This window comes from Cynocephalus volans, chromosome 7 (genome assembly GCF_027409185.1).
Source record: "Cynocephalus volans isolate mCynVol1 chromosome 7, mCynVol1.pri, whole genome shotgun sequence".
In the NCBI taxonomy this organism is placed as follows: Eukaryota; Metazoa; Chordata; class Mammalia; order Dermoptera; family Cynocephalidae; genus Cynocephalus; species Cynocephalus volans.
In genome coordinates, this window is record NC_084466.1 from 69,608,028 (window position 1) to 69,635,255 (window position 27,228).

General features: G+C 39.0%; 1 protein-coding gene across 1 annotated transcript; it reads right to left on the reverse strand.

Moving 5' to 3' along the window:
• Nucleotides 1–872: 872 nt before the first annotated feature.
• Nucleotides 873–13,335, reverse strand: CKAP2 (cytoskeleton associated protein 2). The gene is made up of 9 exons (XM_063102859.1): nt 13,175–13,335; nt 12,221–12,305; nt 10,727–10,802; nt 9,749–10,617; nt 9,085–9,289; nt 7,670–7,840; nt 6,218–6,287; nt 1,893–2,148; nt 873–1,379 (listed from the first exon to the last, which is right to left on the reverse strand). Exons 1-9 carry the CDS (start codon nt 13,242–13,244, stop codon nt 1,124–1,126), a joined length of 2,058 nt encoding a protein of 685 aa, XP_062958929.1. The 5' UTR covers nt 13,245–13,335; the 3' UTR covers nt 873–1,123.
• Nucleotides 13,336–27,228: the final 13,893 nt, after the last annotated feature.

Genomic DNA, 27,228 nt, shown 5'->3' on the forward strand with positions numbered 1-27,228 from the left:
CAAAAACCCAAAAACATAAAAATAAAAAAAGGCGAGTATATGACAGCTTGAACTTTATTTCAAAATGGCTTCTTTGGGGTTGTTCATACAAAGCATGGCAAAAAAACCAAGCTAAAGAAATAGTTATTGTTTCTGTTAAAGTGAAAAAAAAAAAAATCAGGCAAATTTTTAGATAAGAAGATTGATGATCATTTTAAAAAAATTATTTATTTAAAAAGATGACCAGTAAGGGGATCATAACCCTCGACTTGGTGTTGTCAGCACCACACTCTCCCAAGTGAGCTAACTGGCCATCCCTATACAGGGATCCGAACCCGTGGCCTTGGTGTTATCAGCACCACACTCTCCCAAGTGAGCCATGGGCTGGCCCTGATTGATGATCATTTTCGAAAAGGAAATACACCATTAAAAATACACTTGAGTGTCAAAAACCTCAAGTCAAATCTTACTGCAATGAATTTCAAAGGCAAAGTTCAAATTCACTCACTGTGGTTACTTTTCTTAAAATATTTGTTGAAATAAATGTCATTGGAACACCATTATACAGATATTTTTATTGTATACATGTTAGGTATGCAGTTAAAAAAGAATTAAAACCCTACTCTTTAGAATGTAAGACAATAAATAGAACAAAAATATTATACAAATGAAATAAACATAAATAAGACTAAGTGATCTGCAACCTTACTCATATTACATAGTTTTTAAAAAATTGTTACTATTCTGTTTAAAGGCAGGGAAGTATATCAGAAAATTTTAAAACATGTCAATGCAAAAATACAAATTTTAACTAGAACACCTTATTTTCTTATAATGCATCATTATGCACTTATATTTAGTAAAGTGAACAAGCTAACATGACGAAACCTGTTTATATTCAAGGAACAAAGTAAATTAGCTGACAAAACTTACCTATCCTAAAGAAAAACAGTCTGTTGAGATTGACTTGGTAGGATCAGCTTTCTGATGCATAGAAGGGCAACTCCCACTGTTAACATGAACGTTAATAAAGTAGCTCCATGAATGCTTAGGTACTTGGCCAACTCCCAACCTTAGGGAAATACAAAGCCACAGAAAACAAAACACCCCAGGACTAACAAAAACCCCATTCCTTATCAGAGCTTTATTTCTCTTCTGTTGTTTCAGTCTCAGAGTACATCCTGCACAGTGCTGTATTAGGGCGGCATACAAAAGCATCCATTTCACCCCCCAACTCTGTTAACTGTTCCAGTGAAGACACACAAGGATAATGGTCTTTTAACATATCTGGCAGTTGAGAAGTCTTCTCTTGAAGACGTTGAGAACGTCTCACTGGTGTTAGAAACTTCAGCTCTTTAAACGCAGCATTTCTTTCGTCAAATTGCATCTTCTTTTTCAAACTAAAAAAACACAAAATTATTCCCAGAGTTCAAAAACATGTTAATATTTTTACTTTGTACTTTTGTGCTGTTTGTCATACTATAATTTGTACATCACAACCATATGATTGCTTGTTTTATAGAAAGGGAGATACCGCAAGCTCCTTGAAGTACTAACTTATTCTCTTCTCATTTGTTGTTACAACTTGTGTGTACACAGTAGATACTTAAGTATCTGTAGAATCAGCTAATTCCTCAATGCTAAAACCTACTATAACAATACAACGTATTAATATTGCAGAGATTAAAGTAAAATGATATGTTTTGTTTCAAAATGGCAATACGTAGGGATAAGCAAAGTAAACCACATTATTTAAAAGGTGAAATGTCCCAATGATATTCCATTTGTTTGAAATCTTTTCTATACTAACAAGTGGTGGTTCTAATCTGAAGCTATCTTAAAGATTTTTAAATGCTGTATTTATTATCTCAAAGCATGAAAACAAAACACAGCACATTACACTTTAAGTTTACCTTTGCAAGTATGGTGTAGTAGATACATTAAATTTAATCAGGCAACCGGCTCTAGTTTCTGTATTGGGGGTTTTAGCATCACTGGTTGTATCTTTCGTTTTGTTGTCTTGCTCTTTTTCACAATCTTGAAATACAACATTTCTATGATATTTTTTCTCCATTTCTGGTTTTCCTGTCTCTAGACTAACACCTGTATCTTCATTGTTGTCTTCTTGGATTTTTTCCTTGGTTGCACAAGCCTCCTTGATATTTTCTCCTACAGAAAATACATTTACAGATTAAGCTTTTGGCCAAATTTTAAGAACAAAATCAGAAGATATTAAAGTTATTCCTAGTGGACCAAATTTTCAAAATAAAAGAACCAAACTACCATTTCCTAACCATTACTTTTCCTAAGCAAATACTGCTGTCAACTATTTAACAAATATTTACTATCTCTTATGTGTCACAGATTACAGATACAAAGAATGAAATCATTCCTGTCCTTCAAAAAGTTTACATTCCATGGAAGACACACTTGAAAATAATTATATAATGAGATAAATGCTATAAATGAAGTAAGAACAAAGGGTTATTGAAACCCATAAAAAGAAACAACTAACTTTGCATGTGGTACAGGGAGATGGCTAGGGAAAGCTTTACAAGTGACATTTAGGCTGGGTTATGAAAAATGAGTACTTGACATGACCAAGGAAAGCAATCTTGGTATAAAGCATAAAAGAAAATGGTCTATTAAGATACTATTAGGGCCGGACCCATGGCTCACTCGGGAGAGTGCAGTGCTGACAGCGCTGAGGCTGCGGGTTCGGATCCTTTATAGGGATGGCCGGTGTGCTCACTGGCTGAGCATGGTGCAGACGACACCAAGCCAAAGATTGCAATCCCCTTACCGTTTAAAAAAAAAAAAAAGATACTATTAAAGAGCCAGTGTATTTAGAATATGGAGTAAGGAACAAGGTGGGAGTGTGGGGAAGAAGTGATGAGCTCAGATAGATAGGCAGGGATTGGACTGTAATAAACTTTGTATGCCAAGAGTCTGGTAAAAATATCCTTGAAGAGACAGATACAATTAGTTTTGGTCACGGTAAAGGATTGTCAGGAACAGGAGGGAATGAAAAGTCACAATCTGTGATGGTAAGAAAACAAAATTGCTGTAATAGCTCAAGCAAGTTAATAAGTGGTCAGACTAGGAAGGAAGGGTCCAACTTGAGAAATATTTCTGAGTCAGAACTTAATGAACAAATTAACGCATCTTTGTCTGAAGGAGTGTGCATGTGTATTAGGGGCACCCCTTCTAGAATTTCTTACTTAGGAGTCATTAATGCTAGAGAAGGGATGATGAGTATGGGGAAGCAGTGACGTAAGACAGAATTCAAAATAAAACATGTTAGATTTGAAATATTTTTGAGACATTCTGGTAAATCCATTGAGTAGAAAAGACCTCTGGATTTGATTATTGGGAAAATTATTAGAGATTTTTACTAAGAGATGTTTTAATTGCATGAAAAGTGACTGTGGTTTTTTTAGTGAGTAGAAATTGAAGTGGTGAGAGAGGGAATATGGACTCATTAATTCAACAGATACTTAAATGCCTAATATGTCAGGCATTGCATTAGTGTTGGGAATACAATGGTCAGGAAGATCAGACACTGTTCTTGTCCATGAGTTTATAGTTTAAAAGACAAGACAAACAATTAAATAAGCAATCATGGGCATCAAATATTGCACAGGGAAAAGAAAGGGTGCACGAAATGGGTGCATCTAGCCTAGGCTGGGAACATGGGGAAGGTATATCAGGGTAGGTATCAGGGAAGGATACTCCAACGAAGTGACGTACGAACTGAGGTCCAAAAGATAAGTAGCAATTAGGTTCAGAAAAAGTAGATTGCCTTGAAGAGACCTGGAGAAAAAAGATAGTATAACACCTTCTAGGAAATTAAAAAAAGAAAAGAAAGAAATTCACAGATGTGGGGGATAGGGAGAGTGACAAGAGGAGAGTCTGTAGTCAGGACTTGAAGCAGTGCTAAGAATGGATTGGAATGCAGCAAGAAGAGAGGAAGGAAACTAAGTTGGGAGACTTGTAGTCCATGTAAGAGCTGTAGGTGATCATGACTATAGTAATGAAATTAAGGATGGAGAGAAGTGGGTGGATTTTAAGAGATACTTAGGAAGTTAAACTGAATTTGATTGGCTGGGGAAAAGGGGTTGGGAGGTGGGAAAGGGAGTCAAAAATCACCCCAAGGTTCTGGTTTGGACAACTGACCAGCACCATTCACTGAGACAGGGAACCAAAATAAGGATCAGGTTTATGGAAAATTGACGTGTTCAGGTTTGGATATGTGAGTTTGAGGTACTCTAGGGACACCTAAGCAGTGACTGTATTATTTGTCTTGTGCTTCCCGCTTACATTTTGTTGCTGTTTATAAATAAAACTGATTTAAATTTAGAACATTAAGAAAGCCAAGTGTTTATGAATAGCTCTTTTTTCCCCCATCTAAAGACTAATAAATATTCTACTTGCTAGAAAACACTAACTAGTATTATTGTATTAAGGAAAAATAAGAGAGAGTAACTGAACCAGATTTAAATATAGTAGTCCCTCAGTATCCACAGGGGATTGGTTCCAGGACCCCACACACAAATACCAAAATCCAAGGATGCTCAAGTCCCTTAAATAAAATGGCATAATATTTGCATATAACCTATGCACATCCTTCCACATACTTAATATGACCTCTAGTTTACTTATAATTCCTAATACACTGTAACTGCTACGTAAATAATTGTTAAACTGTATTTTTTAAAAATCTGTATTATTTATTTATCTTTCCTTCAAATTTATCTACCCGAGGTTGGTTGAATACAAGGATGTGGTACCCATGGATATGAAGAGCTGACTATAATGGTTTTATCTTTCCACATATGTCTAGAACCCATGGGAATTATGAGAAGGAAAGCTCTTTTTATAAAATTATTTCCAATTTGTTGCCTGTAGTGAAAAAGAGACAGTTGGGTTATTCTTAAACTTTTCTCCTCCTTTTGTTCATGGTACAGTAGTCCTTCCTGGGTTTCTCTCTCCCTAACCATTCCTCCTCAGGTTCTTTCATTAAATTTTACTAATAAGATCAGATCACATACATCTTCCATATTCCCCAGGGCCATATTAATAGTCACCACAAATTGAAGTTTTCCCCGCTGAACTGAGCACATCGCCAATAGAAGCATGACCTTGAACAAAGCATTATGTTAATATGCCATTATATTTTTTGTATTACATGCAACCAAAAACTTATATAAGAACACTTAATTCAGAATTTCTGTATGACCTTTGATTTTATTTAAAGTTTATTAGCATTTGACCTAGATCTTTAAATTTTAAATTCATTTTGTATACTAAGTACTGTATAACTGACCTGGAAAGTAATTTGGCAGCATATATTAGGAGCCTTAAAAAGTTCAAACTATTTGGCTCTTGTTACCTATATCTGAATCTAGAAAACGTTTCTCATCTCCATCTACTACCCCCAGCAAAGAGAATTCTTCAATGAACTTTTCTAGAGCATAGACTAAATCACAGAACTTAATAGGTGAAAGGTCTTTAGAGATCCCTAGTCAAATTGCTTCATTTTTAAGACAGGAAATTAAGTCCTAAAGAGGTAAAGTAACTTTCTGCTATGGACTAAATTATATCCCCCAAAGTTTAATGTATTAGAAGCTTAATCCCCACTGTTACAGTGTTAAGAAGGTGGGAGATCCCATTATGGTAATTGAAAGGTAGGGCCTTATGTGTGATTAGATTAAGTGATTACCCTAGTGAATGGATTAATCCTTTGATGGTTTAACAGTGATCATGCGCATGGTTCTGATGGCTTTAAAAGGAGAGCCAATGAAGAGGTTAGTCTCTCTCTAGCTCCACCAGCCCCCATGTGAGACTGAGTCACTGTGTAGAGTCACCACTACCAAGGCCCTCACCAGATGTATTCCCTGAACTTTGGACTTCCCAGCCTCTGAAACGATAAGAAATAAATTCTATTTCTTTATAAATTACCACGTTTCAGGTATTGTGTTATATGCAACAGAAATGAATGAATACACTTTCATAAATACTCAGTGACAAATTTGGGTTTTGACCCAGATCTCCAAATTAAAAATTCTTTATACCACATAATGCCACTTTATCTCAGAGATAGGTCAACAGAAGTATGAGGAAAGAAACAACCTACATATTTTAAAAGTTGAAAAAGATAAAACAAAAAACTAATTCAGCGAAGAAATTTAATAAAAATCACAATTCACTGAAGGAAACAAAACAAGCTAAAACTTACCAAAATTAACTTTTTCTTGACTCTTCGATGTTAGCATATCTACAATTGTGTGTCGCATCTCTTCAATAGGCTTAATATTTTTCATGAGGAAAGCAGACCCACATAAGTTTTATTTCTCAGACATTAACTAGGTTGTCCAAGTTGAAAATATTAAAACTAGTGATTAAAATTGCATATTTTAAAATAAACCATGCTTCTCAGAACACATTACTAATTAACACTATTAATATCTATTAAAGAGCTGATTATATTAAGTTTAACTACTACTATTCTCCTTCATTTAAGTCCATGGTTATATTTTTGTTTCAGATGGTATTAAATGCATCTCTGAACAGCTTAAGGTTGATCAGCCCAACATATTTCTTTCATTCAAAAATTTACTAAGTGTCCATTATTTGTCAGGTAATATAAGCACTTACTATGTTCCTTGGAGCACCATTCCTGCTAATACAAAATATTCAAGATATTACATAAAAAAGAAGCTCTGGCTCATAGTCTTAGTTCCAGAACTTAGTCCCAAATTACTCTCCCATCCTGCTTTCAATTTTCATTCTTATTTTCCAGTTTGTGCTCTGGTGTCACATCCTTCTGTTTACATTACTACTTTCTATGTGAGCCTTGGCTCCAGTTTTGCATCCTAGCTACACTGCCATTAACTGCCTTAAGTGATACCCTTTCTGGTTCAATGTAGTTCAATGAAGGGTTCACTCCCTATCCCATTAGATTCTGTCAAATATGATTACCTTTCAAGAAGGTGTTTTACACACAATAGCCACTGAGAGACTACCTGCTGAATATTCTGAAAGATGGCAATAAGTAAATATGTTTTAGGAAGATTTACCCACAAAAACAAAAAAACCCAAAACAAAAAACACCCGAAAAATGATTTATTCTATTCCTATGGCTTTGTGAATCAACAGACTAGAGAAGGTGAGAGATATAGTATCAAATCATTAATATTAGAGAAACTAGTTTATTGTCATTTCTATATGTAGGCAGGACCAATTTATACAATGTATGAGTACATTCAGGTATACTCTTAAAGTGAAAGTTCTCTCACAAAGCTATCAGAGCATGATAACATTTTAGGTTAATTTAATTCCATTTGCTTTATATTAAGAAAATTATAGTATTAAAAATTCAGTTTCCCAGCAAATTTCCCAACTAGAAAATGCACACAATGATATGTTGTACTAAAATATTCCTCACAGAAAGCTTAATTAAATTTATATTTTAGGTTATCCATTTTCTGAAGTCTGATTATCCCTAGTTTATGAGCAATAGTTTTATAAGGCTGAGAAACAGCTCTTATAACATAATCCTTGTGGCATTTAAACATTCATTACTATTACATATATAACATGATTTCATCAAGTTACTTTGTGATGTGTTCCAAAATAATTCTGAACAGTCTTTACTATAATAATAAAGATCAGTAAATTTTAATCTTACCTGAGCCCCTGCCAGAATGGCCTTCTCATAGATTGCAATAATATTTTCAATAGGACTTGTGACTGGCTCGATACGTGCAAGACATATCCAATACTTAATAAGTTTTGTGGCATCTGGAATATTTTTAATCAGGTCATTCAGTGTGACCAGTATTTCTTCTTTTGGGCATCCCTAAAACAGCAAGAAATAAAAGGTGTGGTATTACTTAGCCTACAAACCATGAACAATTAATAATTAAGCTTACTATAATTAAGATCAGTGATAAAGAGAAAGTTGACTGAAAGTTATTCATACAGACATTCACTATTATCATCTTCCTTACTCTAAACTAATTTTGAATGGCTAAGGAGCAGCATGTCAGCCACGAGAACAAGGCAGCAAAAAATAAAATATCTGTTAACATATTTACTAACAAACAATGACTAACACTTGGCTCTGAAGTTTGTCCTCTTATATATTACAGGATTCCATTTGTTAATACTTTTTGGAATTTTTGCTCATCTACCTAATGTTTATGAGTGAGAACAGCCCGCTGGGTTTTTCTCCCCTTAATTGTCTTTGTCAGGTTGTAATACCAAGGTTAAAATGAATATATGTAATGGTTTATGTAACTGTAATACGCAGTTAAATAGCAGGGCAGAAAAACTCCATAGTATCAAAACCTCAACTGAGCAGAAATAAAAACAGAATCACAGTTTTCATGACTGTAAGAGTGGAGTACGGTTTGAAATCATACCTATATCAAGTTTTACTATAGATCTTTACTACATACAGGTGAGTGACCAAAGCAAGATTAAAGAGCAATCAGGAAATAAAAGAAACATTCTGGAGTGATTATTACACTCTATAGGATTTTAGTCCTAATAGTGAAATCCTACTATAAATTCAAGACCATAATGATGTTGGTTTAGATTAACGGGATTCTGTTTGAGATTCAGTTAACTTGTATTTAATCTGGGATAATAATGACTCACAATAATGCTATTATTAATAATTTCTGTTGCTAGTCTTTGGTAAAATATGTAATGAGTGGAAAAAATGATTTGTAAATGTTGAGAAAATTCAAGAAACAGAAATATTAGATATGAAAAGTAAATATCCACCCCAGCCTATTCTATATTAACATCTTAAAGGAATACAGTATTTATAACTCAGGTTAAAAAAAACCCAACAACCTAATTATCTTTGATATATTAATAAGAACCCAATAAAAAAAGCAGTCAATTAAAGGCTAACAATCTCAATTAATGCATTAACAAATGAAGCAATATATCTCACAATTAATGTTAAAACCAAACAATATCACTGACATCACCTTGTTAAAAAAGACTGACAATATAATTTAATAAGATAATGTTTATGAAGGTAATTTGTAAACTATATAATGCTATACAAATATAAGATAAATACTCTACCTCATTAATCAGGTTCAGGCATTCAGAAAATGTGTTGTTTACTTTTTCAGTAAATAATCTTTGTTCATCTTCTTCTGCCATGGTAGTCCAGAAGGACCCAACTGGTTTTTCATTTTGTCCTTCAGGCACAGGCTTGATAACTATTGAGTTAGGAGGGCTTTTCAACACTCTTCCTCTATCAACTTTCCACTCACTCAGGCGAGCTCTGTAGTTAGAAGCAGTATATAAACATCATTTTGATATTTTTGATAGAACTCTGTTAGAGGAAAAGTTAAAATGTATTTCAGGTCTTTAAGTAGCTCTACACTATTGGCATATACATAGTTCACAAGTTTGAAGAAAAAGAAATGTTGAACATATCAATGTCAATTATATGCTCAAAGACCCCAAGAATGCATTTTTAAATGGAGAAGTTATAAAATATTTCCCAATTATTATTAAGCATTTAAATTAGAGGTTACAAAAAAAGTAACCTAACAAAACACACTTAAGCACAATAACTTTTAGGTCATATTGTTGCACAATACAAATTTGCTCACATATGACAGAAGAGAACCCATGAAGGAAAATTCTAATACATTTGAGGAAATTACAAGCCAAATCCGCAAATGGTACTCTACTGAAAACTTAAGGTAATAAAATAAAGAAAATTACATCTACTTACTTCCTGTCTTCTGAGGTTTCTTTGGGCTGAGCTGAGCTACTTCCAACGGTTGCTTTTGCAATAGTATGTCTCCTCTGGCCAATGGTTTTTGACTTTTCTATCAAACTGGTATTAGAAGATGAAGGTGGCCTGGCTACAATTTCAGACGCCATGCTTCTTGGTAGTGCCTTATTTCTTTTTATGTCCTGAGAAGAACTGGTTTTGACACTAGACAAAACTGTCTTTGATTGTAATAATTCTTTTTCACCAGGCCCTTTGCAGATTGTAATGTTGGCAGTGGTTCTACTCATGCTTTGTTTCACAGTGTCCTTGGTATTATCACGGTGACTTCTAATAGGAGGTCGCATAAGTTGTGTGTTCTGAGATGTAGTGCTCACGAGTTTTGTGACAGCAGTCACACTGGAGGTTCTACCACTTTTTACCGTTACACTGCTGGTGTTTATAGGTTGAGGCTTTGTGGCTTTAGAGATGGTAGTAGGAAGTTTCTTTGTTGCTGCAGAACTCTCACCTTCAATGTGTAGAGGTTTTCGAAATGAATTTATCTTAGACTGAACAATTTGGCCACGATAACACCCAAGCACAGGTTTCTTGGTCATGTTAGCATCTTGCTTTGGCTTTTCTGTAGTCATTTGTTTCTTTTTACTATTGCTTTTAAGGTGGAATGCCTGGCTTAATGTCATATGTTGACCTTGGAGATCATTTTTAATTGGTAACAACTGCAGAGTTTGATTATTATCCTCCAAATTATTTGTGTCAATTACTATAGTTGAATTGGTTATTTCATTAGAAGGTTTTAAAGAAATACAATTTTTTCCCACCGTTGTATTATTTTTGCTCCCCGTAGGTCTATGGACATTTTCTTTATCAGCCTAAAAGAGTTATTTAAGACAAATCAATATGTCAGAACTCATTTCTTTCAGAAAGAGTTTAGGAAAGGGAAAAAAGGGACAATTTATGAGTGCTATGTCCATATCTTACCATTTTTGTTTTAAGTTTCAGAACTTTTGTCCCTTTTTGGACCTGGTCCTCAGATGTCACCACTCTCTGGCCACCACTGCTCAAAAAAAAGAATAATCAATCAGTAAATCAACAAATGCTGAACCAAGGAGGTACACTCTTCAATTAACTGACTTCATAATTTTAAAATTTAAATTGAAGCAAAAAGTGAGTTGAGATTTATTTGTCCTCAGAAAAACTTTTAATAGTGTTTAATAGTGTAAACAAATGGCTGAGGAATTTAAAGATATTTTCTTAAAAATCTTAACACTCTCTCCCCAATGAACTTGTAAACACTTGATAACCATATTCCAAATTATTCTTCTCTAGTCATTCAAACAAGCTCTCAAAAAACCTTTATTAAGCAACAAATTCTTGGGTTAGTTTTAAGTACTTAGTAACAAACTTCCTACATTGCAAAACAACCCTCTCAAAAGAAATCCAAAATTTACCACGTATACATTGGCAGCTTAATTTATATTAGGATATGTTAAGAATATGGACCTCAGTTTCTAGGCGGTATTGCATTTAGACTATTTATCCAAAGCAAATACAAACTATATGCCAAGCATAACACAATGAATTCACTATCTCATTTAATCCCCAAGAAAAATGTATTACTATCCCATTTTAATGTAGGTAAACAGACTCAAAGAGGTCAAGTAACTTGTCCAAGGTTAAATAGCTGATGTAGCAGATGTACAGATTCCAGCCCAGGTCCCCATCATTGTAAGATGCAAAGAGCTTGGAAGGATATTATTAGTGGGTTTTTGTTTTTGCCACAACCATATACTATTAAAAATTTTTAACAAGCACAAAGATATTTCTGTGGAGGGTTGAGACTAAAACAAGTAATCTCCAAGCATTTGGGAGGGCCACCCCCCTCCCAGAAGAACACTGATCCTTGCTAAATTATAGACTCAGTAAAAAGTCTTACTAAATATACCCCATACTCTGAGTAAAAGCCTTCCTAAATTATGATGATCTAATGCTGCACCAATAATGTAGCCACTAGCCACACATGGCTACTTTCTTTCTTTCTTTTTTTTTTGCAGCTGGCAGGTAAAGGGATCAGAAACCATGAACTTGGTGTTGTAAGGCTGCACTCTAACCAAGTGAACTATCAAGCCAGCTCATAGGTCATATTGTTTTGTTTGTTTTTCCTAAACACGAGGCCATTGAGCACTTGAAATGTGGGTAGTCCAAATTGAAATGTGCTAAAAGTGTAAAATATACACTAGATTTTGAAGACTTTGTACCAAAAAAGGATGTAAAAACTCAATACTTCAAAATATTACATGTTGAAATAATACTGGGAGTATAGTGGATTAAGTAAAATGTTATTAAATTTCATCTTTTCAAAAAACTTTAAGTGGCTACTAGAAAATTTAAAACTACAGATGTGGCTCACATAACTTTTTTATTGAACAGCTCTGACATAACTGTAGAACTGAAAAAAAATAAACTTGACCTCACCTAGATAATATCTGATTTTCCTGTCTGTGTGCAAAAGAAGTTCCTCTTCTCAATAGATTTTCCTTGATTTTTTGTCTTCTTTGCTCTAAATAAGAAAAGAAAAGCGCTAGTCAATACTAGCTAACACATCAAATAAACATCAAATAAATATTGCTAACTAAATATTTTTATTTTGAACACTGTTCTACGTGAGATCACATCTCTACATAATAGAAAATTACCCAATTCAGTACTGCCCTTTAAAAATAATCCCATTATTAAGAGACTGTTATCCTAAAAGGTCCCCACAACGATTCTGCAGAAGAATCACATTCTACACTGAAAAATCTGGAGAATATCATTTTCAACAGAGGGTTACTGAAAGCAAAGCTTTAAGAAACTAAACGGTGGAGAAGAGACACAGGTTCTAATTTACCAGAATCGGGCTGGGTGAGAATTTGTTTCCGCATGGGTAGAACAAGGGAATAACAATATTATTTCTGAAGACCCAGCCAACCCTAGGTTCCCACAAAGTCGAACGCGTTAAACTGGAAACATCTGATCAGGAAAGTCTACACTCCCAGAAATTCTCTCCCGACCCTGGAGGCGGGAAGGCCCGGCGCAGGCGCAGTGGCCCGGGCGCCCGCGCAGCCACGCCCCCTCGGCCCCTAGCCCCGACACGTCCCCTGGCTAAACGGATTTCTCCATGGCAGGCTCATCTGGGCCGCCAGTTAGCGACCGCACACTAACACCACAGAGCGGACACTGCTCCTCTGGCCAGTTCCACAAGTGCCATAAATGCGCTGGGCGAGGTCGAGCGGCCCGTTCAGGGTTCTCCCACAACCAGTCAGGGTGAAGACGGAGAGAGGACTGTAGGCCCCGATCTGTGGGCCCCCGCCCCGCGCCCCCGGACCTAAAGAGCCGTCTGCCGGCGAGCGCCGCTCCCGCCTCCGCCCCCGCCCCGACAGCCGTCACCTCTGAACGCGGACTGGGCCCTCTGACTCGGGGGCAGCTGCAGGTCCCGGGTCACGGCCGGAGTGCTCATCGCAGCCTGCGGTCAGGGTTAGCGTCTCCGCTTTGAGTGCCTGAGACTCTCTCAGACCGCACCCGCCGCACTCTGCGCACGCCGCCGGCGCTCTGGGCCGTGACCGCGATGTTGGCGCCCCTGCCGTTTGGCGCCTGCGTAAATTGAATGGGCCAATGGGCGCAGGGGGGTGGAGCCTGGGTTGCGGTTGCCGGGCGTCTGGCTTCTGCCCTGACCAGTTCCGGTGACTCGGCAGCTTTCAAACCTAAACGTGCTGTTCACCCTGGACGCGCAACGTGGGAGGACTGGCCTTCTAAATTCCTGCTATGTAGCAGGACTAGAGTCAACAAAGAGCCGAAATTTGATACCGTTTCAACGCTTACTGTCCATTGAGGAAAGCAGACCAGAGAAAAGACTAGAAGAATGTGTTTGGCTGGGCTCATTAAACATCGGCGTGTTCACTGAGAAGGAGGACATAAGCACGAACTACCGCAACGTGAGCACGTGTAATTTCCCCTTCACAAATAATTCTTCATTTTGAGCATCGTAACTCTGAAGTGGGACGTTACCATCTGTTTCACAGATGAGGTGACAGGCTCAGAAACTGTTCACGTTTGCACAGCTTGCAAAGGGGAACTGAAATTGTGATCTACTTTCCATACCTTTATACTATACAATTATCAGGGGCAAAAAAGGGAGGAGAGGAAGAGAAAGAAATAAAATGAGGATAGACTCCACCCGCCCCCCTCCCCGTTATACAGTATGTAATCCTGTGAAGATAAAATAGCATTTGTTGTAGACATTCTGTGTGTTTGTGCGTTTAACCATGCTCCCATAATCTTTGTCCTCCTCGTCTAAAAATATCACTTTCATAAAACAGTCCACAAGACAGAACAGAATATTAAGAGCTAGAGGGTTTTAGGAGTGGGAGTGGGGGAGTTAGGGAGAGTCTGGGCTGTACCTTTCTGGTTGTAAGCGCTGGGTTCACAGCAATTCTCCCTCTTCCCTGATCACTGCAATAAGGCTGGACTGGAGTCTGTCTCAGCCAGGTTTTAAGTGTGGGGACAAAGGCGGGAGGATGTGAATTCTACCTCCGCCTTCCCAGGGCTGAGGGCCTTCATAGCTGGTCCTCAGCTGTGTCCAGTTTTTCCCACCTTTGTCTGCTCTTTTCTTAGGAAAAGATAGCTTACTATATCATCTTGCCAATGAGGAAATTAGTTTAGGATTTTCTGTATTTTTTTTTTCCTTGATGAAGTGTCTCATTTTTAGTTTAACTTTGCCTGCACTTAAGGCCAACCCTGGAAGAACCAATAGCCAGATATCACCCATCATCATCCTTAAGACATCACTGCTGTTTACATACTACTGTCAATATTGATTATTTACTAAAATTTCATCAGACAGGTTTGGTTACCAGGAACTCTTATTAAATGATGGAGAACAGTTAAAATAGAATAGTTAAAAATTGACTCAAGAACCTCCAAAACATTATGCTAAATAAAAGAAGCCAGACACAAAAGGTAGCATATAGTATGATTCCATTTACATGAAATACCCCTAATAGATAAATCCATGTAGAAATAACAGATTGGTGGTTGCCAGGGGTTGGGGGTAGGGGAGAATGGAGAGAGACGGCTTAATGGGTAAGTTTTACTTTGGAGTAATGGAAATGTTTTGGAACTAGATAGAGGTGGTGGTTTGACAGCATTGTGAATGTAGTTATTTCAAAAGTTTGTGGAAAAATAGAATTAAAAGCTAATATGAAACTTTCCGTGAACTTTTTGAGGTACCCTCATATTAATGCCAGTGAGCTGTTCACTTTTAAAATGGTTAATTTTTTGTTATGTGAATTTTGCCTCAATAATCTTTTCTTAAGTGGGCATGGTAAAAAAAGAAAGAAAGAAAATGACTCAAAGAAAACTGGAAATCTCAATAGGCTAAGATGGTGGGATAGGAAAACTTTCAAGTGTCTTCCAACATGGCAATCCTTCCCTAATCTCCAGATTCATCCACTCTGATGGAGTTTGGATGTGTTGTCCCCTCCAAAACTCATGTGGAAATTTGATTTACAATGTGGCAGTGTTGGAAACTGATTGAGTCATGGGGGCAGATCCCTCATGAATGGATTAACGCTCTCCCTGGGGGAGGGGGGATTTATGAGTGAGTTCTCGCTCTATTAGTTCCTGCGAGAGCCTGGCATCTCTCTCTCTCTCTCTCTCTCTCTCTCTCTCTCTCTCTCTCTCTCTCCCCCCCCCCTCTTCCTTTCAGAACAGGTCTTTGCAACACAGCAGAACAGGAAACTGCAGGCCCCTGAAGTACCAACGATCAGCTTCAGTCGTTCCTTCTGTTGTCACGTGAGGCAGGTAAGGCACCTGTGAGAGTAGAGGGTGCGAAAATCCTGAAAGATAGAAGGATGACAAGGACAGGGTGAGGGCACAAAATCCAGCAAAGAAAGAGGTGAAGAAAAAGGGAATGGAGCACACTGTTGGGTGTTGTGGAGGTCTAGTAGTTTAACAATCTAAAACTGGCTATAACCATCTAAAACTAGCTGAGACAAATTTCATTGTCTTATCTCAATTTATTTCAAAGCTGTCTTGCAGGGTGTAAGCTGAGCATGGGCAGAGAGGACCATGCCCTCCAGAGGATCTCAGGAGCCTGAACATTCTCCACCGAGGTGCTGGATCCAGATTAGACCAATCAGAGAACTGGATTCAGAATCAACCAGTCAGCTCCTGACTTTATCAGCCAATCAACCCTTGTCTGTCCACCAATTGGTGTTGCCTCATTATCATATTGGGCCTGACTTGGAACTAGCCATTCCTTATCACCTTGTCATTTGGCCTGATTCAGAGCTAGCCAATCAGGTTTACCTAAAGCCCTTTAAAAGCCTGTTCAGCCCTGGGTTCCGGGAGACAGGTTTGAGGGCTGTATCTTTTGTCTCCAGGGTAGCGAGCCCTTGCTCAGTACCAGTAAGATGGGAGTAAAGGGAGTTATCAGATTCAGAATGTTTTTCTGAAAAAATCATTCTGTGGAAAACCACAAAATATGCTGAGGGAAGTTAAAGAAACCCTAAATAAATGGAGAGATATAACATGCTCATGGATCAGAAAATGTTAAGATGTGCATTTTCTCCAAGTTCATCTATTCAATCCCAACCCCACTAAAATACTACAAGGCTTTTCTATAGAAATTGACAATTAGATGCTAAAGCTTGAATGGAAATGTGAAGGATCTAGAGTAGGCAGAACAATTTTGAAACAACAAAGTTGGAGGACTAAGCACCTGATACAAGACTAATTATAAAGCCGCAATAATCAAGACAGTGTGGTATAGGTGTAAAGACAAAAGAATCAATGGACTACAGTAGAGATTCCAGGAATATAATCAAGCTTGTCTGGCTAATTGATCTTTACAAAGTTTGCAGGACAACTCAGTGGAGGAGGATAATCTCTCCAAAAATCGTGCTAGGACAACTGGATATCTACATACAAAATATTCATTTTGACCCTTAACTTTGTTAAATCAAACCAAAAAGTTTTGGCCTGAGAAAGCCTCTGTCCTCTGGTGCTCTTACATAGGAACCTCAACTTGACTTGGCGCATAAGCACATGAGCAAATGAAAACCTAACTGAGAAGTGTGCTTCTGGGACAATAGCTAAATCTCAGCCAATTGCAGGCCGTCACCTGTTCTGTACCTCACTTCCTTTTTCGGAACCATCACTTCCCTTTTTCTGTCTATAAATTTAACTGACCTTGCATTTTCAATTTTTTTTTTTTTTTTTTTTTTTGTCGTTTTTTCGTGACCTGCACTCAGCCAGTGAGTGCACCCGTCAGTCCTACATAGGATCCGAACCCGCGGCGGGAGCGTCGCCGCGCCCCCAGCGCAGCACTCTACCAAGTGCGCCACGGGCTCGGCCCCTGACCTTGCATTTTCAACGTAGTCCTTCTTAATCTGTTCTGACTAGGGGCTGACCAATTTGCAAGTAGTTTTTTTATTATCTTGCTCAAATTAAGCTTTGTTAAATTTAATTTGCTTAAAGTTTTTCTTTTAACAACCTCAACCCTTGTACAGAAACAAAAAACAAACCAACAACCTCAAAATGGAGCATAGGCCTAAATGTAAGAACCCAAATTATAAAACTTTTAGAAGGAAACATAGGAGAAAATCTTAGTGACTTTGTGTTAGGCAAAGATTTCTTAATTGGGAGACAAAAAGCACAAAGTACAAAAGAAAAAATGCACTGGACATCAAAATTTAAACCTTTTGCTCTTCAAAAACACTCTTTATAAACTAAAGAATCCTATGGTTCTGTTTCTCTGGAGAACTCTGAGAATATGGATGCCTTGTTCTCCTTCTTGGATGGGTCACTTAGGTAGGTACTCTTGCCTATTTTTTCATTTCTTGACATATCCAAGACATGACATTCCTCCTTGCTCCAGCCTGGAAAAAGGAAACCCTTGTACAGTCATCTAACCCCACTGCTCTCAATTCTTATGCTGCTTCTTTGTTTACTACGGACTGAATGCCCTTCAAGGACAGAAAACATTCCTTGTTTTCATGTCCCCAGTGCCCGGTATTTTGATCACTGCAAAGCCCAGGAAAAACTGCACAGTTTCACATGTGATTAGGACACTTAGGTTACTTTCAATAGAAAAAAAAAAAAAAGGACTAAAAAATTTAAACAATCTAATGCTCAAAAATCACAAAATGACAGGAAATTGTAATATACAAGGATGGCATATTACAGCGATTAAAATGTTTTCAAAGAACTTTTAGTGATATGGGCTTATAGTCATGATATAAACTGAAAAATATACAGGAGACAGTTTGGAAACAGGACAAAACATACACAGCATTTTAGAACATGACAAAGGTGGCAATTCAATTCAGTGGGGAAAAGAAAACTTTTGTTCACTGGAAAGGGTCTTGCCTTTCTTGTACAGTCTGGGCTACAGACCAGTGACTCCATAATTGGGGGAGACATGGAGCCCTGAGAGCAGAGAACAAACCTGCCCTCTGCCTCTCTGCCCACATGGGCAAGCAGGTGAGAGAGGCACTCTCCTTGCCCTAATCCTGGCCTCTTGGATCCTTCCTTTATTTAAAATGGATATTTTGTTCATCACAGATTTTTTTGCACTAATTTTGGTTTTTAAAAATATTGCTTTAAAATATCATCTCTCTTGAAGGCTGAGTTTTTTGGTGCTCCCTTCAATTTTGCACCTGAGGAAAGTGCTGCACTCACCTTATCCTAGTCCCAGCCCTGCCCAAACCAGCTGTTTCTCTTGCCAGCAGCACTATAGAAGAGTTGAAATACCTAGAACAATGCTGGACACATAATAGGTGCTCAATAAATGTTTTTAAAATGTACGATGAGGTTTCAAGATGGCGGCGGCTGCGGCGGCTGGCGCGGAGTAGCTGAGGTGGAAAAGGTGGCCACTGGGCCTCAGGCAGCCGGGAAACTTGTGGACCTTTCTCTGGCCATCTCTTAAGGGAGGACTGCTGCAGCTGGCCGGTCGTGGGGGCTCAACGCCACTTTGCCCCCGGCAGGAGAGGCTGCCTCATTTACAGGCAACAGCTTTGAAGTGTGGAGCAGGAAAAGAACTGATTCTTAGCTGCAAAAGCGAGTCTTGAAACAGGGAACACGGCGCCAGGGCTGCTGTGGATGCAGCCAGGATCCCGGAGGCTGGGGCCGCACTGAAGGAGGCCAGCTGCCCTATCCAGGATTCGAGGTTTCAGGCCGGCATTAAAGAAGACTCCTGGGAGCGCCCGAGCGGCGCCGCGACTGAACAGCCCGAGGCGGCAGCGCCGAGAACACGGAAGGCAACAAACCAGAGACAGAGCGAGCGCCCGACCTGGCACAGCACTGTGAGTGATCCCTGGCAAAGCTCTGTTCGGGGGGTGGATGCCCACGCGGCTCCCCGCCTGCACCACCAGGCCACTCATTGCCCCGGTGCTGCCTCCATTTTCCCAGGTGCGGGCAGCTCCGCCCTGCTCGGCCATCACTGAGCCCATTTGCTTGGCCTGGCGCGGGGCTTTCCGGACCCTGCAGGCCGACCTCCTCTCCCACTCCCTCCACGGTTCTCTGGCAGGGCTGGGGGTGTGGGGCGTCCCGACCAGTTTTGGGAGGGCTAGGAAGTACGGGCGGGCCGACTGTCACTCCACCACACCCTGGACTCCGGCCCCGGTAAACTTCCTGTTACTGGGAGGCAGATACCATCTCTGCGACCACCAGTTTGGAAAAAAGCCTAACGAATTTCTGGTTGGGAATAGTGTGGTAGGAGAGTTCCCAGGTCTGCTTGAACCTGCCGGAGAGCAGGCTGCAGGCAGGCACTAGACTCGGTTTATACCGGGGGGATACAAAGGTGAACAAGACCCGAGAAAGATCTACACAGTGCTACAAAGGCACCCAGAGAGACTGGTCGTCTGTGCCTAGCAGAAACCTGGTAGACTTCCTGGGCGAGGCGGTGCTGAGCAGGGTCTTGAAGGCCCAGCTGATAGACGAGGGGTGCAGAAGACACGCCCCAACCCAGCACAGTGTGCACAGAGTGGGGAGACGTGCGGCCAGGGAGGCGAAGATTCGACAGAAACCACACACCCGGTGGGGTCGCCACTGCACGATCTAACAGCCTGGGCCAGAGCACACTGAACGGGGAGAAGTCCTGTACAGAAAGTGAAAGCTCAACAGAGATCACACACCCTGTGGTACGTGATCCACCAGCCCAGCAGAGTACAAGCTGACCAGAAAGGTGGATCCCCGGAGAAGCCCAAGACCCGAGGCAACCACACACACAAGACACTAGAGGCCAACTGAGCAGTCACGGCGGGAGCCATACCAAATTGGCAACCACAGCAACATCCTAGTTAGTCATTAGTCTTAAACCGGTGGACTGTGAAACCCCCTGCCACAATGAATAAACACCAAAAAAAAGACACCAGAAATACAAAAAATCAAGAAAGTACACCACCAAAAGTTAATAAATCTCATACTCTAGATCCTATAGAACAAGAAGCCCTTGAAATAACTGATAAGGAATTTCGAGTGATAATTCTAAGGAAACTGAATGAGATACAAGAAAACTCAGCTAGACATCATGATGAAATGAGGAAAAGTATACAGGATCTGAAAGAGGAAATATACAAGGAAATCAATGTCCTGAAAAAAAATGTAGCAGAACTTGCTGAACTGAAGAAGTTATTCAGCGAAATAAAAAACACAACGGAGAGTTTAACCAGCAGGCTTGTCGAAGTTGAAGAGAGAACCTCTGAACTTGAAGATGGGCTGTTTGAAATAACACAAGCAGACAAAAAGAAAGAAAAAAGAATCAAGGACATGGAAGAAAATCTGAGAGAGATATCAGACAACCTCAAGCGCTCAAATATCCGAGTCATGGGTATTCCAGAAGGGGAGGAAAATGGAGATTCCATTGAAAACATATTCAACAAAATAGTGGCAGAAAACTTCCCAGGTATAGGAAAAATCACAGATCTTCAGATCCAGGAAGCTCAACGATCTCCAAACGTATTCAACCCAAAAAGGCCTTCTCCAAGACATGTCATAGTCAAATTGGCAAAACTCAGAGACAAAGAGAGAATCTTAAAAGCTGCAAGAGAGAAGCGTCAAATCACCTATAAGGGAGCCCCAATCAGGTTAACATCAGACTTTTCATCACAAACCCTAAAAGCTAGAAAGGAATGGGATGATATTTTCAAAATACTAAAAGACAAAGATTGCCAGCCAAGAATACTCTACCCTGCAAGGCTATCCTTCCGAAATGAGGGGCAAATAGTATATTTCTCAGACAAACAAAAACTGCGGGAGTTCACTACCACAAGACCACCCTTACAAGAAATCCTCAAGGGAGTACTGGGTTTGGTTCCTGAAAAATAACTACCACTGCCATAAAAACCTAAGAAAAATCTAAACCCGCTAGTACAATAAAAATGGCATTCATGAAGAGAAAACAAGCTAACAAAAACACTATCTACAACCTAAGGAACCAACAAACAAAGAAACCAAACAGTAAATCAGAAAGCAAGGAACAAAAGACACCTAAGACAACCAAACAACCAATAAAATGCTAAGAATAAATCAACACCTTTCAATAACAACTCTTAAGGTTAAAGGCTTAAATTCCCCAATTAAAAGACACAGACTGGCTGACTGGATCAAAAAGCAGGACCCAACTATATGCTGCCTACAAGAGACCCACCTCACCCATAAAGATTCACACAGACTAAGAGTAAAAGGATGGAAAAAGATTTACCATGCAAACAGAAAAGAAAAACGAGCTGGAGTGGCTATTCTTATATCTGACAAAATAGACTTTAAACTAAAAACCATAAAAAGAGACAATGAGGGACACTACTTAATGATAAAAGGACTGATCCATCAAGAAGACATAACAATCATAAATATGTACGCACCCAATGTTGGAGCAGCCAGATTTATAAAACAAACTCTATTAGACCTAAAGAAGGAAATAGACACTAATTCCATAATAGCAGGGGACCTGAACACTCCACTGTCAATATTAGACAGATCATCTAGGCAAAGAATCAGTAGAGAAACACAAGATCTAAACAAGACTCTAGACCAATTGGAATTGGCAGATATCTACAGAACATTCCACCCAACAACCTCAGAATATTCATTCTTCTCATCAGCACATGGATCATTCTCCAAGATAGATCACATATTAGGTCACAAATCAAGTCTCAATAAATTCAAAAAAATTGGAATTATCCCATGTATCTTCTCAGACCACAATGGATTAAAACTAGAAATTAATAACAAACAAAACTCTGGAAACTATACAAACACATGGAAATTAAACAGCATTCTACTTAATGACATATGGGTCCAAGAAGAAATCAAGCAGGAAATCAAAAAGTTTATTGAAACTAATGAAAACAATGATACATCATACCAAAACCTGTGGGATACTGCAAAAGCAGTATTGAGGGGAAAATTTATTGCATTAAATGCTCACTTCAGAAGAATGGAAAGATGGCAAGTGAACAACCTAACACTTCACCTTAAAGAACTAGAAAAACAAGAACAATCCAATCCTAAAGTTAGCAGACGGAAAGAAATCATTAAGATCAGAGCAGAACTGAATGAAATTGAAAACCAAAAAACAATTCAAAAGATCAACGAATCAAAAAGTTGGTTTTTTGAAAAGATAAATAAAATTGACAAACCATTAGCATGGCTAACAAAAAAAAGAAGAGAGAAGACTCAAATAACAAAAATTAGAAATGAAAAAGGCGATATTACAACTGATTCATCTGAAATACAAGGAATCATTCGAGACTACTATAAACAACTATACGCCAACAAATTTGAAAATCTGGAGGAAATGGATAAATTTCTAAACACACACAAGCTCCCAAAACTGAACCGTGAAGACGTAGAAAATTTGAACAGACCAATAACAATAAAGGAGATTGAAGCTGTTATCAGAAGGCTCCCAACAAAGAAAAGCCCAGGACCAGATGGATTCACAGCAGAATTTTACCAAACATTCAAAGAGGAATTGACACCGATTCTTTACAAACTATTCCAAAAGATTGAAACGGACGCAAATCTCCCAAACTCATTCTATGAAGCAAACATCATCCTGATACCAAAACCAGGTAAAGATATAACCAAAAAAGAAAACTACAGGCCGATATCCTTGATGAATATAGATGCAAAAATCCTCACTAAAATATTAGCAAACAGAATACAGCAACACATACGAAAAATTATTCATCACGATCAAGTGGGATTCATCCCAGGGATGCAAGGTTGGTTCAACATACGCAAATCAATAAATGTGATACACCATATTAATAAACTCAAACACAAGGACCATATGATCATCTCTATAGATGCTGAAAAAGCATTTGATAAAGTTCAGCACTCATTCATGACAAAGACCCTCTATAAGTTAGGTATAGAGGGAAAGTATCTCAACGTAATTAAAGCCATATATGCCAAACCCACTGCCAATATCATCCTGAATGGGGAAAAGCTGAAAGCTTTTCCTTTAAGAACAGGCACTAGACAAGGATGCCCACTCTCACCACTCCTATTCAACATAGTGTTGGAAGTACTAGCCAGAGCAATCAGAGAAGAGAAGGAAATAAAGGGCATCCAGATTGGAAAAGATGAAGTCAAACTGTCCCTGTTTGCAGATGACATGATCCTATATATCGAACAGCCTAAAACCTCTACAAAAAAACTGTTGGAATTGATAAATGATTTCAGCACAGTAGCAGGATACAAAATCAACACACAAAAATCAGTAGCATTTCTTTTCTCCAATAGTGAACATGCAGAAGGAGAAATCAAGAAAGCCTGCCCATTTACAATAGCCACCAAAAAAATAAAATACTTAGGAATTGAGTTAACCAAGGAGGTGAAAAATCTCTATAATGAGAACTACAAACCACTGCTGAGAGAAATTAGAGAGGATACAAGAAGATGGAAAGATATCCCATGCTCTTGGATTGGAAGAATCAACATAGTGAAAATGTCCATACTACCCAAAGTGATATACAAATTCAATGCAATCCCCATCAAAATTCCAAAGACATTTTTCTCAGAAATGGAAAAAACTATTCAGACATTTATATGGAACAATAAAAGACCACGAATAGCCAAAGCAATGCTCAGCAAAAAAAATAAAGCTGGAGGCATAACACTACCTGACTTTAAGCTATACTACAAAGCTATAATAACCAAAACAGTATGGTACTGGCATAAAAACAGACACACTGACCAATGGAATAGAATAGAGAATCCAGAAATCAACCCTCACACTTACTGCCATCTGATCTTTGACAAAGGCACCAAGCCTATTCACTGGGGAAGGGACTGCCTCTTCAGCAAGTGGTGCTGGGATAACTGGATATCGTTATGCAGGAGAATGAAACTAGATCCATACCTCTCACCATATACTAAAATCAACTCAAAATGGATTAAGGATTTAAATATACACCCTGAGACAATAAAACTTCTTAAAGAAAACATAGGGGAAACACTTCAGGAAATAGGACTGGGCACAGACTTCATGAATACGACCCCAAAAGCACGGGCAACCAAAGGAAAAATAAACAAATGGGATTATATCAAACTAAAAAGCTTCTGCACAGCAAAAGAAACAATTAAAAGAGTTAAAAGACAACCAACAGAGTGGGAGAAAATATTTGCAAAATATACATCTGACAAAGGATTAATATCCAGAATATATAAGGAACTCAAACAACTTTACAAGAAGAAAACAAGCAACCCAATTAAAAAATGGGCAAAAGAGCTAAGTAGGCATTTCTCTAAGGAAGATATACAAATGGCCAACAGACATATGAAAAAATGCTCAACATCACTCAGCATCCGGGAAATGCAAATCAAAACCACATTGAGATACCATCTAACCCCAGTTAGGATGGCTAAAATCCAAAAGACTATGAACGATAAATGCTGGCGAGGCTGCGGAGAAAAAGGAACTCTCATACATTTTTGGTGGGACTGCAAAATGGTGCAGCCTCTATGGAAAATGGTATGGAGGTTCCTTAAACAATTGCAAATAGATCTACCATACGACCCAGCCATCCCACTGTTGGGAATATACCCAGAGGAATGGAAATCATCAAGTCGAAGGTATACCTGTTCCCCAATGTTCATCGCAGCACTCTTTACAATAGCCAAGAGTTGGAACCAGCCCAAATGCCCATCATCAGATGAGTGGATACGGAAAATGTGGTACATCTACACAATGGAATACTACTCAGCTATAAAAACGAATGAAATACTGCCATTTGCAACAACATGGATGGACCTCGAGAGAATTATATTAAGTGAAACAAGTCAGGCACAGAAAGAGAAATACCACATGTTCTCACTTATTGGTGGGAGCTAAAAATTAATATATAAATTCACACACACACATACACACATACACACACAAACGGGGGGGGGGGTAAGAAGATATAACAACCACAATTATTTGAAGTTGATACAACAAACAAACAGAAAGGACATGGTTGGGGGGGAGGGGGGGAGGGAGAAGGGAGGGAGGTTTTGGTGATGGGGAGCATTAATCATCTACATTGTATATCGACAAAATAAAATTTAAAAAAAAATAAAATAAAATAAAATAAAAAAAATAAAAAATAAAATGTACGATGAATAAGTGAGTAGGCTGAGAACTGAGAAGGTCCCTCTTGATATGACTCAGAAGAGAGGTTCTCAACTTACTGATCCAATTACCTCTGGAGAAAAACACCTGTTAGTCCTTGCCATGTGAGACCCTAATAGGCTGGTTTGCATTGGTGCTGGGGGATCTCACATACATTGCACATAAAGGAGAAAGTGATCATAAGCCACTTGAGGAAACAGTAGGTTAAAGGAGAAGGAGCAGGATGCACCAAAATATGGCGCTACTGTGGCGTGCAGAATTCGGGGATGTAATAAAAGAAAATGTTATTAAAAATGTACTGAGAATTCTTAAGTAGATGTAATTAGATTACTCACTCAAAAAAAAAAAATCCCAATTTAAAAATTCAGTAGAAGAATCGCAAAAGTGAATGGTCATTGTTAAAAAACAAACAAAAACCAAATTCAGTCCCAAAATATATAGCAATGAGCATGATGAAGTGAAAAGGTAAGAGCCATGGGAGACAGATGGCTCTGATAGGCTTATTAATCCACAAATAATCAGAGGCCTCAAGGGGCAAAAATGACCAGAAATAACAATCAAATAAATAATAGAGGAATACTTTTCTGAAGAAAAAAAACTGTAAGTCTTCAAACTGAAAATCCTCACCAACTCACAGGCAGAACAACAAAAAAGGATACACACCTAGAATCCTGCACCTGATGAAATTTCTGAACCTTAAGTATGATGAGAAAATCTTACAGTTTCCAGGCAGAAAGAACAGGTCACTTAGAAAGGAAGAATTAGGTAAGCACTGGGCTTGCTTATACCCTCTTGTTGCCCCTCTCTCAATCCATCACTTGGCAACACCACGTGCCTGATTAAATCCACCTCTTTCCTACTCTCCCATTCAGTGTTGCTGGCTGAGTGCGGCTGGAGAAACTCCACCGTAGTTTCACTTTACATGCTTGTCAGGGAATCTCAAGTAGGCCAGGTAATCACACCTTCCCTAGTGCATTCATACCTCCTCTCTCTCAGCCTCACTTCCTCCTCTCCTGGCCTGGGAAAAGATCAATTTGCTGGTGGCACTGCATCCTGGTTAAATAAGTCCCCAATATGCAGTAGGCTTTCATACCCTTTAAAGCAGTAATTTTATTTTGGGAAGACACCTAAGAAAATAATCCTAAAAAGAAAAAGATATATTAGTTGTAGAAGGACAAATTATAGGTGGTCCATTTATAGTGCAGAATATATAAATAAGATATATTTATACAGAAAGAGACAGTGGCTGAGGCCTGGCCAGTGGGAGCCATGGATGGGTTTGCCTGGACCAACCAACACCTTAAGTTACGGGAGATCTACCTATTGAAATATTCTCTAGCATAAACTGAAGAGGTCTACGTTAATATTGGAAATGTTTAAATGAAAATAACCTTAAGGGGGGGAAAAAGGAGCACAAGGCAGTACCTAACTAGACTGCATCTGCATAAAAACAATTTGTGCCATAAACACTCATTAAAAAAATAAAAGTTATTGTTATTCTCAGCCTTTAATGAACATGGTAACATGCTGGGCACTGACCAGAAAACTGCCACAAATATGCAGGCATAATGCACAATTAGCAAGTCCAGGCTAGGGTCTGGACTCCCGCCACGTCCCAGGTAAGCTCTGGGTTTAGGATGGGGTGGACAGCCGGCGCGATCAAGGGTTCAAAACGCTGTCGCGGACGGACCGCCAGGGGACGCTCCGCGCCCGCTCCCCAGGGCGCCCGGCTAGGCCGCTCTCTTCTTCCTCCCTCCCGGCCGGCCTCCGCGTCGCCGGCCGCCAGGGGGCGCCGCAGGCTGCCCTGCGCGCGGCTGGCTGC